At 45.1% G+C, this 19,863-nt stretch overlaps 1 protein-coding gene across 1 annotated transcript; it reads right to left on the bottom strand.

The window, feature by feature from the left end:
* Window positions 1-670: 670 nt before the first annotated feature.
* LOC122544379 (P2Y purinoceptor 3-like) lies at window positions 671-19,283 on the bottom strand. Its single transcript, XM_043683623.1, has 2 exons — window positions 19,092-19,283; window positions 671-1,773 (listed from the first exon to the last, which is right to left on the bottom strand). Exon 2 carries the CDS (start codon window positions 1,715-1,717, stop codon window positions 671-673), a length of 1,047 nt encoding a protein of 348 aa, XP_043539558.1. The 5' UTR covers window positions 1,718-1,773; window positions 19,092-19,283.
* Between the last annotated feature and the right edge of the window lie 580 nt (window positions 19,284-19,863).

Here is a 19,863-nt window from a genome sequence, read left to right as displayed (position 1 = left end):
TCTCCCCTCCCCCTACACACTGTCCTGACCCGATTATACTGTTTAACCAACATCTCTTGCAAACACAAAGCAAGCAGATGATCTACCACTCTGCTGTCTGTGGGAGCTGCCCACGCTCGGGTCGCATGTCATGTTTTCGGCATTGCAACATGCGTGGCCGGAAAAAAAAAAATCCGTCGCTGTCGGTGAAGGTGGGCCAGTACAGAGGTTGGGGAAGGGTACTATGGAATTGCAGGTTCCTTTCTGCAGCTGCAGGGCCCACAGAGAAGCCCACGAGGTGGGGTTTGGAACCGGGTGGGGGGGGGGTGTAGGGAGGTGTGGGGGCACAAGTCCATTCAGTCAGTAGGCACCCAACTTGCCCTCACACAAAGGATCCTTGGTCAGACTGAGCTCCAGTGGCATCACAAAGACCATCCACCAACGTCTCACCGAAAACAGAAGCGGATGTAACACCAGAAATAAAATCTGCGGACCAGTGAGGTCAATTTTGATAATGTACCATAACAAATATTTGGTGGCCAAGCCCAGTGGTTCAATAGGCACAAAGTGACAGTCAGCAGAGCGTAGGAGAGCTCGAGTGTCTAGGGCCAGGCTAAGTGCAAATCCCTAGGATCTCCCCACTTTGGTCCCCATGCCAGCCCTGGTCCCTGTCAACCACCCGCCCTGGCATTCACGAAGGAGGCGTCAGGTGGTTGAAGGGTTTGAAAATGTTCCACGAGGACTTGGAGTCGTCGGCGTTCTTCTTGGGCTTCAGGCAGTTCTGAGGCCACTTGTCCTTGGTCAGGAAGTAAAGCAGTGCGTTGAGCCAGGCATTGAAGCTGGCCAAGGGTCTGGTGACCTTGTAGCAGATGGTCACCACCCTCTTGGTGGCGCAGGCCACGTCAGGGACGGCTTTGTTGACCAAGAAGATGGTCTTGGTCACGTGGAAGGGGAGGAAGCAGAGGGCGAAGAGGAGAGTGATGGTCACGATGGTCTTGATGGACTTGCGCCTTTTCTCCAGGCCCGGCACAGCCGACTTGAACTCCTGGTTGCTGATGGTCTTGAAGATTGTCTTAATCACACGCGAGTAACACCAGGCAATGATGGAGAAGGGCAGGAAGAAGCCAACCGAGTGCAGAATGATCCCATAGGGCACATAGTGCGGGTATTCGGTGTCAAGGGCATCATCCCAGCAGTTAGTGGCATTGTTGAAGGTGGCGGTCTTGGCAAAATGAAAGATAGGGCAGGTGAGGGCCAGGACCACCAGCCACACCAGCACGCAGACCACCCGGGCCGTCTTCTTGGTCTCCATGGTGATAGTCTTCATGGGATGGCAGATGCCAAGGTAGCGGTGGAAGCTGATGCAGGTCAGAAAGAAGATGCTACAGTAGAGGTTGAAGTAGAAGAGGAAGCGAACCAGGCGGCAGGTGAAGTCCCCGAAGACCCAGACATCATGCATGATGTAGCTGGCAATGAGGAATGGCAGCGACAGGCCATACATGAAGTCAGTCAGAGCAAGGTTGAACATGTAGATGAGGGAGCAGTTCCACTCTTTGCGCCGCTTGAGGATGCTGCAGAGGATGATGGAGTTGAGTGCCAAGCTGAGGATACAGGTGTAGGTGTAGCACACTGGCAGGAAAACGTACTTGTACGATTCGTCCTTGCTGCAGGAGTTTGAGGCTGGGATGTCCTCACTCGAACCATTGTCAACCATCGGGCTTGTAGCATTTTCATTCATCTTCTAGACTCTGCTGCCTGTCGTAAGCATCGCTTACCGGCTGCGAATTCTCAGACCTGGATGGGAACAAGGGAAAGGCCAGAGGTGAGAAATATGTGGGAGCTTGCTGTGCGCTGTTGGCTGCCGTGCTTTCTTACATTGTAACAAGTGACCACACTTCAAACGTCTATCAGTCTGACCCATTGCGCATCCCTGATTTGGTTTACTGTACCACCTCCATCTGACTCTCAATACCCTCAAACCTCTTTGAAATCCTCCAATTCTCAGGCAGCTTCAGATTGATTCACTCAGCTCTCTGAGCCTGAAGCTCTAGAATTCTCTCCCTCATCCTCTCTGCCCTTCTCTGGCTCTCTCTCCCACTTTAAGAAGCGTCCATCGGAAGGATGTGGTTAAACTTGAAACGGTGCAAAATGTTTTATGAGGATGTTCACAGGGTTGAAGGGTTTGAGCTATAGGGAGAGGCTGAATAGGCTGGGGCTGTTTTCCCTAGAGCATTGGAGACTCGGGTGACCTTTCAACTCGCCTTTCCCACCTGTTCCCCACTCTGAGAGATCAAAAGTCTGTCTAATCCCCGCCTCAATGATGGAGATTATAGGATGAACACATGTGACTTTGGTTTGGTCTTGCTGAATGGAGGGAAATATCAAAGGGATTTTGTCCTGAACCCTTCACTGCACCCTACATGTGCTTCCTGACCAGCTGATATTTCCCAGCTCTCTTCTCTTTTATCCCAGCCTTTGCAACACGGATCCTGATTTCCAAACATCGTAGTGTCAGCTGTGACCCAGCGAGTAGCTCACTTGCCTTGGAGTCAGAAGGTCAGTCCCACCCCAGAGGCTGAACCATATAATCTGACATTTTGAGGGAGAGCCGCACTGTCAGAGCCACTGTCTAGCTGACGAGGAGCTGTCTTCCCTTTCTTGGTGAAGTCCAACAGCACCATTCTGGAGAAGGACTGGCCTTTTATTTACAGTGTCCTGGCCCATGTTTATCGCTCAGACAGTATCGTGAATGCAGATAGTCTGTTCGTTGCCACATGTCTATTTGGTGGAGCTGTCTGTGTTTGAATTGGCTATTGTGTTTCTTACATTGTCCCGGTGACTGCAAAAACACAGGAGTGTTAAGTTCAACCTTTATGAAGTAATCAGGATTCAGATGGAGTATTCTGTTCAATGGATATCCAGCCCTTACAGAGGGTGCAGAGGAGATTTAACCAGGAATGGGGGGCTTCAGTTTCAAGGAGAAATTGACTTTTCCTCCATCATAATGTTGAAAGTGGGACATGTTCGCTGATTGTTGGACAAGATTTGGGTGGCGTGGTGGCTCAGTGGTTAGCATTGCTGTCTCACAGCAGGGACCTGATTCCAACCTCGGCGACTGTCTGTGTGGAGTTTGCACATTCTCCCCATGTCTGTGTGGGTTTCCTCCAGGCACCCCGGTTTCCTCCCACAGTCCAAAGACGTGCAAGTTAGGGTGGATTGGCTGTGCTAAATGGTCCCATAATGTCCAGGAATGTGCAGGTCAGGGTGGATTGGCCGTGCTAAATTGTCCAATAGTGTCCAGGGATGTGCAGGTCAGGATGGATTGGCCGTGCTACATTGCCCCATAGTGCCCAGGGATGTGCAGGTTAGGGTGGATTGGCCGTGCTAAATGGTCCCATAATTTCCAGGAATGTGCAGGTCAGGGTGGATTGGCCGTGCTAAATTGTCCAATAGTGTCCAGGGATGTGCAGGTCAGGATGGATTGGCCCTGCTACATTGCCCCATAGTGCCCAGGGATGTGCAGATTAGGGTGGATTGGCCGTGCTAAATTGTCCCATAGTGTCCAGGGATGTGCAGGCTTGGTGGATTAGCCATGGGGAATACAGGATCGGAGGAATCAGGTAGGGGGATGAGTCTGGGTGGGAAGCTCTTCGGAGGATTGGTGTGGACTCAATGTGCCGAATGCTTCCACACTCTCGGGATTCTATGATTCAGCCTCATCCTCAACTCCTCAGATTCTGAAGCAATGTCTATGAAATGCAGCAAGAGTCAGGTTTGGACTGACAAGTGGCAACTAACATTCATGCCACACAAATTCCAACAAGAGACAATCTAATCACCACCCTTTGAAAATCAATGAAATCACTAGCACTTTAACCTCCACTATTAACATCCTGGAATTTACCATTGATCAGAAACCGAACTGGACTAGGTCAGAGACTAGAAATCCTGGAGTGAGTAACTCACCTCCGACTCCCTAAAGCCTGTCCACCATCAACAAGGCACAAGTTGGGAGTGTGAGGGAATACTCCAACAACACAAGAAAATCGGCATCAGGACAAAGCAGCTGCTTGATTAACACCACATACACCATCTTAAACATCCACTCTCTCCACCACCAACGCACAGTTGCAGAGTTGTAGACAGTCTGTACCATCTACAAGATGCAGTGGAGAAATTTCACCAAAGCTCCTTAGACAGCACCTTCCAAACCCACTGACCACTACCATGTCCTACCAAGGACAAGGGCAGCAGATACATGGGAACTGCTGATCCCCTCCAAACCACTCCTGACTTGGAAATATAAGACCATAAGACATAGGAGCGGAAGTAAGGCCATTCGGCCCATCGAGTCCACTCCGCCATTCAATCATGGCTGATGGGCATTTCAACTCCACTTACCCACATTCTCCCCGTAGCCCTTAATTCCTTGTGACATCAAGAATTTATCAATTTCTGCCTTGAAGACATTTAGCGTCCCGGCCTCCACTGCACTCTGTGGCAATGAATTCCACGGGCCAACCACTCTCTGGCTGAAGAAATGTCTCCGCATTTCTGTTCTGAATTTACCCCCTCTAATTCTAAGGCTGTGTCCACGGGTCCTAGTCTCCTCGCCTAACGGAAACAATTTCCTAGCGTCCACCCTCTCTGAGCCATATGTCACTGTTGGGTCAAAATCCTGGAACTCACTCCCTAACAGCACTTTGTGGGTGTCCCTAAAGCACATGGACTGCAGTGGTTCAAGAAAGCAGCTCACCCCACCTTCTCAAAGGGACAGTTGGCAACGTGCAATGGCACCCACATCCAGTGAATGAAAATAAAGTTAGGTTGTCCTTGAAGCAGAGACTATTAAAAGGAAGATTTGGTGGAGTTTTTCAAAATTAATTAATCATCTTGATAAATAAGAGTAAGCTGTTTATAATTGTCTAAAGTCCACGAAGATGGCTCATCACCACCCTTTCCAGGGCAGTTCGAGAAATGTGTTAAATATTGTCAGGTTATTGGCTATAGTGGTGGAGGATGATGGGAATTTTTATCAACATTGTGAATTGTTGTAATCTGCCTGAAGGGAAACGCACATTCAATAGGAACTTCCACAAAGGGAATCGGAAAAATACTCGAAAAGGAAGGATTGGAAAGTACTTTCAAAGAGCATGGAACACAAATTGGGCCAAATGGCCTCCAGTCCTTTAGGCCGCTGTGATGCCCTGTTACAAATCTAAAAACGTAGAAAATCCACCCAAATGAATCCTTGATGTGACAACCCCAAAGGATTCTCACCTCCAGGATTTTCTTGGATAGAATATTGAGACTAAGAACTTTGCATCTTTCCTGTCTCTCTCACTCTCCCTCTCTCCATCATCCCTCTCTCGCATCCTTTCTGTCCTTTAGTTTGTTCACTGAGACAGGATTCCATAGATTTTCTGCACGGCAATTGCACAATGTTCTGTGATGAGTAACAATTTAGGTTTGTGACAGCAATCCAAGCTATACTAATCTATGCAAACTGTTAAAACGTAACCCAATAACCGGCCAAATTGGGTGTTAAGTAACCAACAAAACCAGACCCCTTGCTCCTAAAAACCTCTTTTTAAAGAAGTCTTTTTTTTAACCTGAGGCCGTATGTAATATGGAAGAAACAGCTCAGGTCAGGGGGAGGAGATTTGAACTTCGAAGGGTTAAAATATGTGAGTGCACATTAGGGAGGTGGTTAAATTCTGTTTACAACTACTTTCAGCATCACAGGATGAGAACATTGTGTGATATTAATTGGATGACATTCCCATCATCGCGTGACACGTGCTGCTTTAAAAGCACAGCGTCCTGCTTAGAAAAACACCATGATCGGAAATGATTTTTTCTGGAAGTTCACCGCATTGTGTCTTTCGAAAATATAAAAGCTTTCAAACCCCAGAAACCTGAGCCCTTCATTGAGGCTGACAATACTGAGGGAATGCTATATTGCTGGAGATGTTTCTTTTGGACTGAAAGCCCTGTTTTGTCAATAAGGTGGCCATAAAGAAGCCTGTTGAATCATACTCAACTGGGGATTTACCTGTGCTGCTATGGGTACACAGATTTGGGCTAAGGCTTGTAAATAAATTCAAATAAAAGTGTGAAAAGATTGGCTGCAAAGTTCAAACTTCCTCGACACTGGAATATAATGTACTGAGAGAAATATTAAGAACATGTGAGGTACTGCATTTTGGTGAGGCCAATCAGGATAGGACTTACACGCTTAATGGTAGGGTCCTGGGGAGTGTAGCTGGAAATGTGTTGCTGGAAAAGCGCAGCAGGTCAGGCAGCATCCAGGGAACAGGAGAATCGACGTTTCAGGCATAAGCCCTTCTTCGAAACGTCGATTCTCCTGTTTCCTGGATGCTGCCTGACCTGCTGCGCTTTTCCAGCAACACATTTCCAGCTCTAATCTCCAGCATCTGCAGACCTTACTTTCTCCTGGGGAGTGTAGCCGAACAAAGAGACCTTGGAGTGCAGGTTCATAGCTCTTTGAAAGTGGAGTTGCAGGTAAACAGAGTGGTGAAGATAGTATTTGGTATGCTTGCCTTTATTGGTCAGTTCATTGAGTATAGGAGTTGGGAGGTCATGTTGCAGCTGTACAGGACATTGGTTAGGCCACTTTTGGAACACTGTGTTCAATTCTGGTCTCCCTGATTTTGGGAAGATGCTGAGAAAATTGAAAGGTTTTAGAAATGATTGACAAGGATGTTGCCAGGTTTGGAGGATTTGAGCTATAGGGAAAGGCTGAATAGGCTGGGGCTTTTTTTCCCTAGTGCATAGGAGGCTGAGGGGTAACCTTATCGAAGTTTATAAAATCATGAGGGGCATGGGAAGGGTGAATAGCCAAGGTCTTTTTCCCAGGGTGGACGGTCCAAAACTAGAGGGCATAAGTTTAAGTTGAGAGGGGAAAGATTCAAAAGAGACCTAAGGGGCAACTTTTTCATGCAGAGGGTGGTATGTGTATGGAATGAGCTGCCAGACGAAGATGAGGCTGGTACAATTACAACATTTAAAAGGCATCTGGATGGGTGAATGAATAGGGAGCGGGAAATAGGCCAAATTCTGGCAAATGGGACTGGATTAATTTAGGATACCTGTTCAGCATGGACGAGTTGGACCAAAGAGTGTAAACTCTGACTGTAAAAGAAAGGTTAATTGAATATTTGATTTCTTTTAGTTGTCCAATAAGAATCCATTGTCAGAGGGAGTAGGACTCTATGTTTGTAACTGTCAGTGTCTGGACCACAGAGATCAGTTGATAGTTATTAATAACAATTGTGTCTTTAGACCGCAAACTTTTTATTAACTGGCACCAATGGGAATAAGAGTGTACCGATTGACCTAATACTCCAGACAATCAAAGGTACGCATATCTGCAATAAATCCTGACCAAGCAAAGCTTCAGACATCAACAACCCTCAAAAACTCTAACTAGAAATATCAACACACTTCCTAAAATCAATGTTAAACACACACAGTAAGTAACAGAATTGTAATGCACTGCTGTACTTCAGTTACAGCATAAACACTTGGACATTGTGTGAGATTGCGGTATTTGAGGTACACATATATATAATAGATATTGTTGTTTTATCAAGAGTACAGTTTGATAAGTTGCTAGTTAAAACAAAGTTTGCTTAACTTTCCATGGTGGGTTCACTGATCCATTGATGTGCAAATAATGACATGCTAATGAAAGGATTTGGGGGCAGGGGGGATTGTTAAAGGGTAAGATAGCCTTTTGACAAGGAACTGCATACAGCTCACCAGTTAGCTTTCCTACTTCCCACAATGCTGGAAGATTCACGTACTTAATACCTTCACAGGCACACAAGATTCTGTCAGTTTGGTTTCAGATCCCAAAACCATGTAAAAGAGGAGGTAAGAAGGCAACTTGTTAAACAAAGATTTCATAGTACATTGAATCCACCTAAGAAATTGTTGAAAAAGCTCAGCAGGACTGGTAGCATCTGTGGAGAGAAATCAGAGACGATATTTTAGGTCGAGTGACCCTTCCTCAGAACCTGAAAAGACCCAAAACATTAACTCTGATTTCTCTCCACAATTGCTGTCAGACGTGCTGAGCTTTTCCAGCAATCTCCGTTTTTGTTTCTGATTTACAGCATCCGTAGCTCTTTCAGTTTTTATTGATTTCATTATCGCAAGGAGCCACTCACCAGGGAATAGCTTACATATAGTTTGGTCTCTATATGTAAGAGTCTGATGTCTTGCATCAGTGGGAGTACTGTGTAGGTAGATTGCCTTGAAGAGAGGTTGAGGAAACTTGGCCTGTATTGTCTCAAGTTTCAGAGTGTTAGAGGTGATCCTGTTAAAACTTACAGGCAGTGTGACTGTGTCTAAAACCCAGAGACGTAGTTGTAGAATAAGGGACAGACCCCTTATTTCTCTGCCCAGGGGGTGCTTAATTTTAAGGATTCTCAATCTCATCGGTCGACAAAGGATTAATCTTTGAGCAGGTTCAAGATAGAAATAAATGGATTTCTAAACAGTAAGTACACAAATGGGGACGATGCGGGAAAGTGCTGTTGAGGTAGATAATCAGCCATGGTTTAATTGAACAGTAAGGCAGCTTGATGGCCCTATCCTTCTACTGGAAATCCTTTCTGGGAAGTGGAACGGGGCAGAAAATTCATTTAAAAGAGTGACTTTGTCTGACAAATGTACAACAGGGATTGACAGGGTAGATGTTGAGAGGCTGCTTCTCCTAGCTAGGGATCGCAGCTCAGGACTTAGAAGTGAAATGAGTAGAAATATCTTCACCCAAGGGACGTAAATCCTGCTGCTCTCCACTCTGGAGCGTTGTGAGTGTTCAGCCGTTTTGTACTTCAGAGACAAATATCAAGAGAGTTTCGGATGCTGAGGGAGATGCAGATAGTGCGGAAAGGTTGAGTCGAGACCTAGGATGATCTTATCAAGGGCCAAATGACCTACTCCTGTTGTTATTTTTGTTAAAAACCCATTACAAATCAAAGAAATTGCTGGAGAAATCAAATATTTTTCCCTCTGATTTTCTGGTTACAGGCATCGTTGGCAAATTATTGCCTGTCTTTAGATGCCCTATCGGTAGTCCTTTTTCCTGAGCCACTTATAGTTGATAGTGCCCTCTGTTGGTGGCTCAGTGCTAAGTACTGCTCCCTCCCAGCAAAAGGGACCCGGGTTCAATTCCACTGTCTGGCGATTGTCTGTGTGGAGTTCGCACATTAGATTAGATTAGATTCCCTACAGTGTGGAAACAGGTCCTTCGACTCAACAAGTCCACACCGACCCTCTGAAGAGCAACCCACCCAGACCCATTTCCCTCTGACTAATGCACCTAGCACAATGGGCAATTTAGCGTGGCCGATTCACCTGACTTTGGACTGTGGGAGGAAACCGGAGCACCCGGAGGAAACCCACGCAGACACGGGGAGAATGTGCAAACTCCACACAGACAGGCTGGAATCAAACCTGGGACCCTGGTGCTGTTAGACAGCAGTACTAACCACTGAGCCACCGTGCTGCCCCAATTCTCCCTGTGTCTGCAAGCATTTTCTCCAGGTGCTCCGGTTTCCTCCCACAATCCAAAAATGATGTTGGGTTCAAGTCGCGCTATGTGTAACCCCACAATATTGTTCTATATCTGTAAAATCTTCCTACTGTCCTGTTTTGACACCATCACCTTGATATGACCTCTCTCCCTTCAATAGTTTGTACAGTTTTGGATTAGTTGTTACTTTTGCTAAACCCTCAGCAAGCAACTCATACACCTATCATGTTATTCCAGCAATATGGTTTGTCTCCAGCATCAAAATAGTTTCAAGTTTTAGTAACTATCTCTCTGCCTCAATTAATTGAATTATAGCTCATCATCTTCACTTGCTATTCAGCTGCTGACACTTTTGATTACCTGCAGAGACTTATTCGACATTCCCATTCACATCATTTGTGTGATCTTTTGATCTCTCTGCCTATAAATTCTGTGCCTGAATGCTTTTCTTCACTTTACCTGATGAAGGGGCAGCGCTCAGAAAGCTTGTGATTTCACACAAACCTGTTGAACTATAACTGGTGTTGTGTGACCTTGTCCACTCCAGTCCAACACCGGCACTTCCACATCAGTCCAATGATGTGCAGCTGAGGTTGGATTGGTCATGCTAGATTGTTCCGTAGTGTCCAGGGATGTGCAGGCTAGGTGGGTTAGCCATGGGAAATGCAGGGCTACAGGGAGATGGTAGGGAGGTGGGTCTGGTTGAGATGCTTTCAGAGGGGTTTGATGGGCTGAATGGCCTGCTTCCATACTGTACGGATTCTATGTTGACATCAGTTATACACCAAGTAAGCATGCAAGTGTCTATTCCTAAACAGCATCAGTTAAATAACTTGATAAAACCAAATAATTCTTTATGTCTAGATTTCTTAACTGATTGCTCCAGTTGTTCAAGGTGGTATCAAAGTCATAATCTCTGGGTTAGGTCTGACCACTGACTGACTAGCTCAGTAACTAGTAAGTAGTGAATGGCCTCTTGAGTGGGGAGTGTGTTTATCCCATCCCCACAGAGGGTGTAGCTGTGTGTTGCATGCACGTTGTGGATTTAAATGTAAATGTATGTAAATAAATCTCCAGTTTTGTATTCCATTCAGGTGCCACATTCCCATAGGATTTCAATATGACCTTTAATAGCCCTTGTAAAGTTCTCAGTAATCTTTTTGCATACTGTCTGATGAGCTACTTATAATTGTCATTTAGCAGATGTGGACACTGTTGCTCTTAACAACTCAAGAAACAGGAGCAGGATCGGGCAATTCAGGCCCCTCGAGCCTGCTCCATGATTCAGAAACATCATGGCTGATCCAATGGATCAACTCGATTTTCCTGCCTGTCCCCCTTCTTGATTCCCTCATCCTTGGATCTTTTCAATGCCTCAGCCTCTCTTGCTCTTTGGGATTTTGAATGCCAAAGATTCACAACTCTCTGAGAGGGGAAATACCTGTTCACCTTCATCGGAAGATTACTTTTGCTGAATTTCTGGCCCCCAATACTAGATTCACCCATGGAAGGAAGTGTCTACTCAGCATTTACATTGTCAAGCCCTTCTCTGGACCGTACATAAGAACATTAAAACTAGGAGCAGGAGTAGGCCGTCTGGTCCCTCAAGTCTCCTCCGCCATTCAATAAGATCATGGCTGATTTTTCATGGACTCCACTCCACTTACCTGCCTGCTCACCCTAATCCTTAATTCCTTTACTGTTCAAAAATCTATCTTTGCCTTAAAAAAAAACATTCAATGGGGTAGCCTCAACTGCTTCCCTGGGCAGGGAATTCCACAGATTCACAACCCTCTGGGTGAAGAAGTTCCTCCTCAACTCAGTCCAAAATCTGCTCCCCCTTATTTTGAGGCTATGCCCCCAGGACCTAGTTTCACCCACCAGCAGAAACAACCTCCCTGCTTCTATCTTATCTATTCCCTTCATAATTTTATATGTTCCTGTAAGATTCCCCTCATTCTTCTAACTTCCAATGAATACAGTCCCAGACTACTTAATCTCTCCTCATAAGCCAACCCTCTCAACTCCGAAATCAACTCAGTGAACCTCCTCTGCACCCCCTCCAGTACCAGGACATCCTTTCTCAAGTAAGGAGACCAAAACTGTACACAATACTCCAGGTGTGGCCTCACCAGCACGATATACAGCTGCAGCATAACCTCCCTGTTTTTAAACTCCATCCCTCTAGCAATGAAGGACAATATTCCATTTGCCTTCTTAATTACCTGCTATACCTGCAAAACAACGTTTTCAGTAAGTCCTCATTTTTTAAAACGCGAGAGAATTTAGACTCAACCTATTCAACCTTCCCTCATAAGACAAGCCCCTTTGGCCCAGGAATCACGAAATGAACCTTTTCTGAACTGACTCCAATCCTACCATGTCCCTTCTTAAACAAGGAAACTTAAACAAGGAGGCTGAGACCTGTGGGCACAGGCTTAGAATTAGAGGGGGGTCAATTTAAGATGGAAATGAGGAGACATTTCTTCAGCCAGTGTGGTGGGCCTGTGGAATTCATTGCCACGGAACGCAATGGAGGCCAGGACATTAAATGTCTTGAAGGCAGAGATTGATAGGTTCTTAATCTCGCAAGGAATTAAGAGATACGGGGAGAGTGAGGGTAAGTGGTGCTGAAATGCTCATCAGCCGTGATTGAATGGCGGAGTGGACTCAATGGGCCAAATGGCTTTACTTCCACTCCTATGTCTTATGATCTTAAATATGTATACAAGTCACACAGTTGGCTGGACTAGAGAGTCAGGCAAGCAGCAGCTGGCCCAAGCAAGGTAGAATTATCTGGAAGTTAGACAGTGCATGTTCCAGGCTGTCATCATTACATTTCCCTCATTCTCTCAAAAAGGCCTTTCCAGTCCCTTTTACAAACATTTTGACACCTCAAACTCCAGTGCAAAGCCTTCTTGTTCCTGATTCTGCTGAGAGTGCTTATGCCAACTTTGCTGGGCTTATTTAACTTCCCAGAATCACAGGGTCAAACAACACAGGAGGAGGCCATTCAGCCCATATTATCTGTGACAGCCCAGTGAATGAGCTTTCCAGTTAGTCCTGCAAGCTTTCCCGCTCAAACCCTGCGCATTTTTCACTTCCAAGTAGTGTCATGACGATGGATCGGAACCTTAAATGACTCATGGGCCTAATGAAGTTTTAGTCAAAACATGTGCTTATTTTAAGCAAAAACTGCAAACCAAGCCTGGCCGTTAGGTAACATTATCGCATGGAATTCACGAACTGCTGATACTCTGTGAAAACCCCTGGAATGTCATGGAGTGTAGGAGCCAACAAAACATTCTTCACAAAGCAGAAGTTTGAGGCAATCTAATAGTCTCCTCTCAGCAGGGAAAAAAACCTCTCCTTTCAGTTACACCTCAGATCCCTGGACATGAGTCAAAGACTTTCTGGTTTATCCTTCCAAGAATGTACTAAAAGGGGGCTAATAACCATCTGTAACTACTGGTTTAGAGATTTTAAAAAGATATGAGGTGAAAATTGTTTTACACAGAGGGTTGTTCGCATGTGGAATGAGCTTCCTGAGAAAGTGGTGGCTGGTGCAATTACAATGTTTAAAAGACATTTGGATGAGTACATGAATAAGAAAGGTTTGGAGGGAGATGGGCCAGGAGCAAGCAGGTGGGACTAGTTTAGTTTGGAATTATGTTCGGCATGGACTGGTTGGACTGAAGGGTCTGTTTGCATGGTCTTTGATTCTATGATGTGGGAATGTGGACTAATGTCCTGTGAAGAACACAGTTTGATGACAGCCATTAAACACCCCTGCATTGCAGGTAAAAGGATATGAAACTATCCATTCATGCATTCATTCTCAGAACTGCAAACCAGTCACTGTTGAAAGGAATAAAAGAATCTCAACTAACTCGTTAAGCTAAGAGTCTCAAAATTGAACTGCTCAACTGTTAATGTGAACATTACTGATATCACCCAACTTTACAGCCACAATGTTCCATTATTTACCCTTCATGAATAACTCAGATACCAATCAGTCTGTCTTCTATGTTTTCTTGGACTCCCTTCTCATTTCTGACCTGAATGCCTGTGTATTATGTTATTAGGTCTTCTTGCATTTAGTTACTAATAAGCTCACTCTTTCTTTAGCTCAAAAAGTACCAAATGCCTTCTTTACCACCCTGCGACTGCAAGGTCTCTTTGTTCAGTAGCACTCCCCTTGGATCATATTGCTACCCAGGACTGTCACGAGTTGGGGATCATTGGCGGGGACTGGTTGTAACGGTGTTTAATTGGTTCCTTTTAAAACAGAAATTCATTTGGTCCACGAGAAATGTATCCACAAGGGAGGGGATCCTTTTTGCATTAACTTTGTTGCAACCAGTTGAGGAGGCAGGTGAATAAAGCAGAAGAGTCAGATCATTCTCATAGAGTCATAGAGATGTACAGTACAGAAACTTCACTCCAACTTGTCCATGCAAAACAGATATCCTAAATTAATTTAGACCCATTTGCCAGAATTTGGCCCATATCCCTCTAAACTCTCCTTATTCATGTACCATCCAGATGCCAAATAAATGTTGTAACTGTACCAGCCTTCAACACTTCCTCTGGCAGCTCATTCCATAAACACAACACCCTCTGCATGAACAAGTTAACCCTCGGGTCCCTTTTAAATCTTTCAACCTCACCTTAAATCTGTGCCTTCTATTTTTGGACTCCCCTACCCTGGGAAAAAGACCTTGGATATGATTTTATAAACTTCTTTAAGGTCACCCCTCAGCCTCTGACGCTTTAGGGAAAAACGGCCCCAGCCTATTCAGTCTCTCCCTAAAGCTCAAACCCTCCAATCCTGGAAACATCCTTGTCAAATCATTTCTGAACCCACAATCCTAAGATGTGCAGGTTATTTGAATTGGACATGCTAAATTGCCCATAGTCTTCAGGGATGTGAAGGTGAGGTGCATTAGTAAGGGGTAAATATAAGATTATAGGGTAGTGGAATGGGTCTGGGTGGGTTACTCTTCAGAGGTTTAGTATGGACTTGCTGGGCTGAAGGGTCTGTTTCCACACTGTAGGGAGTCTATGATCTATAAGTTGCACAACATCCTTCCTATAGCAGGGAGACCAGAATTTTACGCCATATTCCAAAAGTGGTCTAACCAATGTCCAGGTACAGCTGCAACATGACCTCCCAACTCTTACACTGACCAATAAAGGCAAGCATACCAAATGCCTTCTTCACCACCCAGTGTACCTGCGACTGCAAGGTCTCTTTGTTCAGTAGCATTCCCCTCAGATCATACTGCTACCCATGACAGTCACGAATTGGGGATTATTGGTGGGGACTGGTTATAATGGTGTTTACACAATTCGCCTTTTGAATGTTCCTACTAAATTCCACTACTCCCACCGCCCTTTTAGGCATATCGCTACAAGATGCCATGTGAAAAAAAGTCCTTCTCGTCTCCCTCTCTGGATGCTTTGCTATCTGCATTGACCATAGAGTTACCAGGAAGTTAAGACAGAAGGAAAATCACAGGGGAGTTAAAGGATTGTGCTTTTCTCATGTGGAGAAAGGGCTTTTTGGCTGAGGGTCAAGATTTGTTCAACCAATTTCAATGCCTCAAATAAAACAAAGGACTACAGACGCTGGAATTCTGAAACTAAAACAGAAATTGAAGAAAGCTTCTTCAGTCCCAAAGAAGGGTCACTGCTGCCTGAGGTTGAAACCCTGCTGAGTTTTTCCAGCAATTTCTGCCAAAGTTCAATGTTTGATTGGCAGGCTGGGTGACCAATGGCAGGAGTGCGGGCGTAGGTGGTGGGAGATCATGTGACAAATCTCCTACAATGCATTGCAACAAGAGTTGGCAATATCTATGCAGCAATCGCACAACACACTGTAAACCATCTTCACGCATTCAGATGCTACAGTGCACAATGATGTGACCATTTGTTAGCCAGCTTTGATGCAATGAGGGAAAATAAGATTCATCCCCATCAATGCTTTGTATAAAACCTGAACTGGCATATCCACAACACAGACTTTGAAAGCACCTTCGAAACCCATGGCCTCTACCATCTGGAAGGAGAAGGAAAGCAGATATATGGGAATATCACTCCCTCAAAGTTCCCATCTGAGCCACTCACCATCCAGATTTGGAAATATATTGCCATTTCTTTAGTGTCATCGGGTCAATGGAATTCCCTCCTTAACTGCACTGTGTGGGTGTCACTATACCACAGAGAAGACAGCTCATCACCACTTTCTCAGGGGACAACTATGGACTGGTGATAAATGCTGGGTTCAGCTGGTGACACCCCTATCCCATGAATGAACAAAAATCTCAGTCCAAAATATATATTTGTCTAGTAATACTTATTTATTTTTATTTGTATTACCCTCAATATTAAAAAATCAGCAGCCATTTTTACATTTGACACCAATATATTGTATGGGCCTCCAAGTGTTATGTATTCACGACCTGGTTCCCCCTTCCATTTTCCCAGTAAATACTGTAACTACTTATTTGGGCCATTCTGTATGATTGAATTTAAAAAACCTTAATGTAAACATAGAACCAGTCTCCTGAGCCCGTTGCAACGTTCAGTAAGATACTCCAGAATAGTTCACTTCATCTACCTTAATCCCCTTTCCAAATAAAAATCGATTCAATGCAATTTAGAAATTTTCAATTGGATCCTTCCCCACCTTCCAGACCAGATGACTAATCTTGGGACAAATGATCTAGCTTTCAACTCCACAGTACATGAAGAAGAACTTCCTGTTATTCACGCCCATCAGTCTATTTTCATGTTTCTGGACTCCCCTACACATCAAGAGAAAAAACAGACTTTCTATCAATCTCGCCAGTTCCTTTCTTTGGTATCTTGTTCGGCTGCTTTATCTGTGTGATCCTAACTCTGCCTCTGTATTTGAGCTCAGTCAGGATTTTGGGGGGGGAGAGATGAGGCCTAACAACACAGGCTTCATCTTCACATTCTCTCTAAAATGAAACCAAGAACTGCGGATGCTGAAGATCTGAATTCTTCTTCAAAACTGGTCTCGAAACATTAACTCTGCTTTCTCTCTCCACCAGGTGCTGCCAGACCTGCTGAGTTTCTCCAGCAGTTTCTGTTTTTGTTGACACAATGTCTACCTGATTAAAAATGCTGTCCTTCCCTCAACACATTGAACAATTTTGGCCTCCTTCAGCAAAGGGCATCTCAATCTACGGTCTGTCAGTGTACACATCCTGATAACATACAATGAAACAGTGGGCTATCCATGTGTTCTCCCTTGAGAGACTCATTTTAATAAAGCTTACTCTATTTTTCTCTCAAACCCGTGTAACCATCAGTTCCTCTCTCAACTGGCACTTGTGATCTACCTATTTTTCTGCCTATCTCTCTACCTCTCTGAATTTAAAGATGCTTCCTAGGCCTGTAGTCTTGCCTCCGCAGGCCACTCACTGTAAACAAAGAGTGGGATGAGGCCGAATCGTTCTTTTTAGGGTTGACATTGACAGAGTGGACCGAATGGTCACCATCAGTGCCATAAATTGCATAAACCCCATGATTCTGTGGTCTGCAGTGAGGTCTTTCTCTTTGGACCCACACACAAAATACTCTCCATCGCAGGTTGGTACCTCCTCAGGTGGGGGTCTCTTGGGATTGAGGATGACTCTCTTTCATTTTGCATCTTCTCTGACCAAGTGCACTCATGCATCCCATACCTTCCTGAATAAGCTTTCTCCATATTGGTCAGCCGCAAGCCAGGGACTCCCACTAGTTGGTGGAGAGATGCTTGGCCCAGTTCAGCGATGCTTTTGGTTCTAACATCCTCCTGGGAGTCCCCAGCACGACTAAGTTCCCAGTAGAGCAGTCATAGAGATGTACAGCATGGAAACAGCCCTTCACTCAAACTCATCCATGCCGACCAGATATCCTAACCTAATCTAGTCCCATTTAGACCGTAAGACATAGGAGTGTAAGTAATGCCATTCAGCCCATCAAGTCCACTCCACCATTCAGTCATGGCTGATGGGCATTTCAATGCCATTTACCCACACTCTCCCCGTAGCCCTTAATTCCTTGCAAGATCAAGAATTTATCAATCATTTGCCAGTACTTCGCCTTAATCCCTCTAAACCCATCCTATTCATATACCCATCCAGAAGCCTCCACCACTTCCTCTGGCAGCTCATTCCATACACTCACCATCCTCTGTGTGAAAAAGTTACTCCTTAGGTCTCTTATATCTTTCCCCTCTCATCCTAATCCTATGCCCTCTAGTTCTGGATTTCCCATCCCAGGGAAAAGACCTTGTCTGTTTATCTTATCCATCCCCCTCATGATTTTATAAACCTCTATAATGTCACCCCTCAGCCTCCGATGCTCCAGGGAAAACAGCCTCAACCTATTCAGCCTCTCCCTGTAGCTCAAATCCTCCAACCCCAGCAACATCCTTGTAAATCTTTTCTGAACCCTTTCAAGTTTCACAATATCCTTCCGATAGGAGGGAAACCAGAATTGGACATAATATTCCAGAAATGGCCAGTCACCTTGGGAGTCTGGTGTCGTACAGTTGAGACCTGCCCAGTGGAGCTGCGTGACGCAGAGCAAGGGGCTTGCAAGGGGAAGCTTCTGTGGACCACCATTCCCACAGCTGGATTGGGAGGATCTTGCAAAGACTCCAGTGTGTAGGAGACTACTGTGGTTTGCCCAGGCCTGCAAAGTGTGTGGGAACCACTGCTGTCCAAAATCTAGGGTTTGAGACCTTTGACCTTTGCTGGACAAAGGCTAATAATGACACATTGGAGATCAGGACACAATCCATTGTCCACCTCTGCCATGACCGGAAGTGATAAGTCAAACTACAGAAAACGCTTTATATTCCCACAATCCCACCATTGCTCTTAATCGACAGAAGTGGGAGGGAGTTTGGCTGAGGAAGCTGTTTGGAAGAGGACCTTAGCTTTCTGGGTGTTGAGTAAAAGGTTCACCTTTCCAGACATTTCTGAAAAGGAGTGAACATTGTTGTGGACCTCAGTTTCTGAGTGAGTACACACAAGCAGAATCCACACACTGGCATTCAGTGGCTGGCGTAGGGTGTGTTTTAGGTCTTTTTTTGCTTTGTGGGTGGCCAAGTTTGGACAGTTTCCCAATCGGTTGTGTAGATATGTGGGTAACTTACTGGCTGTGTGATGCAAGGATGATGGCAAAGAGAGTTGGTGGAATGACAGTGCCACTTTTGGCCCTGCTTTTCACTGACATGGTGCTGGCATTGGTGAGGATCATGGCATCTATATCATTGTTTAGTGGGTACAGAATGGCGACAAATTTCTGAGGGAGCCATATTGGAGGAGGACATTCCATATGGCACACACGTACATGTATACACAGACACACGCGCACACACAAACACACACACACACAGTGATAAACATGACAAGCCAAAGTTAAGGCCAATCTCAATGTCTGTCCCTTTCTCTAGCTCCTGCACATGATACCAAAATAACAAGTTGGACTCATCCTCAGCATTTTCAGACAAGTGGGAAATCCTTACCGTAAATCAGATGACCCAGATTTCCTGGGATTCTCAGTGGCTTCTGGGTAGTTGCAATCTTCTGCCCGAGTCACCTGATGTTGTTGAATTAAAGAGCGATCAGGGACGGCAGTGTAGCAGCAATGCAGCTGGATAGTAATCCAGAGGTCCAGGTTCAAATCCCACCCACGGCAACTGTTGGAATAAAATCAATTAATTAAATCTGGAATTGAAAACTAGTCTCAGTGATGATGACCGCAAAACTATTGCTATAAATGTCCCCCTCATTCACTAAGGGATTGAAAACATCCAGCCTAAATGTGACTCCAAATGCATAGCAACGTGGTTGCCTCCTAACTGCCCTGTGGAATGGCTAACCCACCTATTTCAAGGGTAATTAGGGATATGTGGCCTTGTTAATAGCACTCACATTGTAACGTAGATTAAAAGTCTGGAAATGTTTTAAAATGGGGAGATTTCTTTCAAACTACGAACAAACGAAAATGTATTTGAAGGGCACAGAGGTGTCAAGCTTCTGTTTACTGTAATCCAGGGGCCTTGACTGGAGTTCATATCCCACACGGAGGGGGTTCTCTCAGAGTCTGAATTCAATTCATAAAATAGTCTGTAAAACACTAAATCACTTGGTCATGAACTGATAGGAACTTGCTAGTCTTACCCAGGTGAGGCTGATGTTTACTCCACCCTAATGGCCTTGAAACTGCCCACTGATGTGGCCTGTTAAGCCCATCACCGCGTCCTCAGGATCAGACAAATACTGCCCATTTTGTCC

Source organism: Chiloscyllium plagiosum, chromosome 48, assembly GCF_004010195.1.
Source record: "Chiloscyllium plagiosum isolate BGI_BamShark_2017 chromosome 48, ASM401019v2, whole genome shotgun sequence".
NCBI lineage: Eukaryota > Metazoa > Chordata > Chondrichthyes > Orectolobiformes > Hemiscylliidae > Chiloscyllium > Chiloscyllium plagiosum.
The sequence above is the reverse complement of the archived record's forward strand: the minus strand, read 5'-3'. Positions and strand labels throughout refer to the sequence as shown.

Coding starts and splice junctions, on each gene's coding strand:
- LOC122544379 (XM_043683623.1), bottom strand. CDS start 1,717: ATGAATGAAAATGCTACAAGCCCGATGGTTGACAATGGTTCGAGTGAG.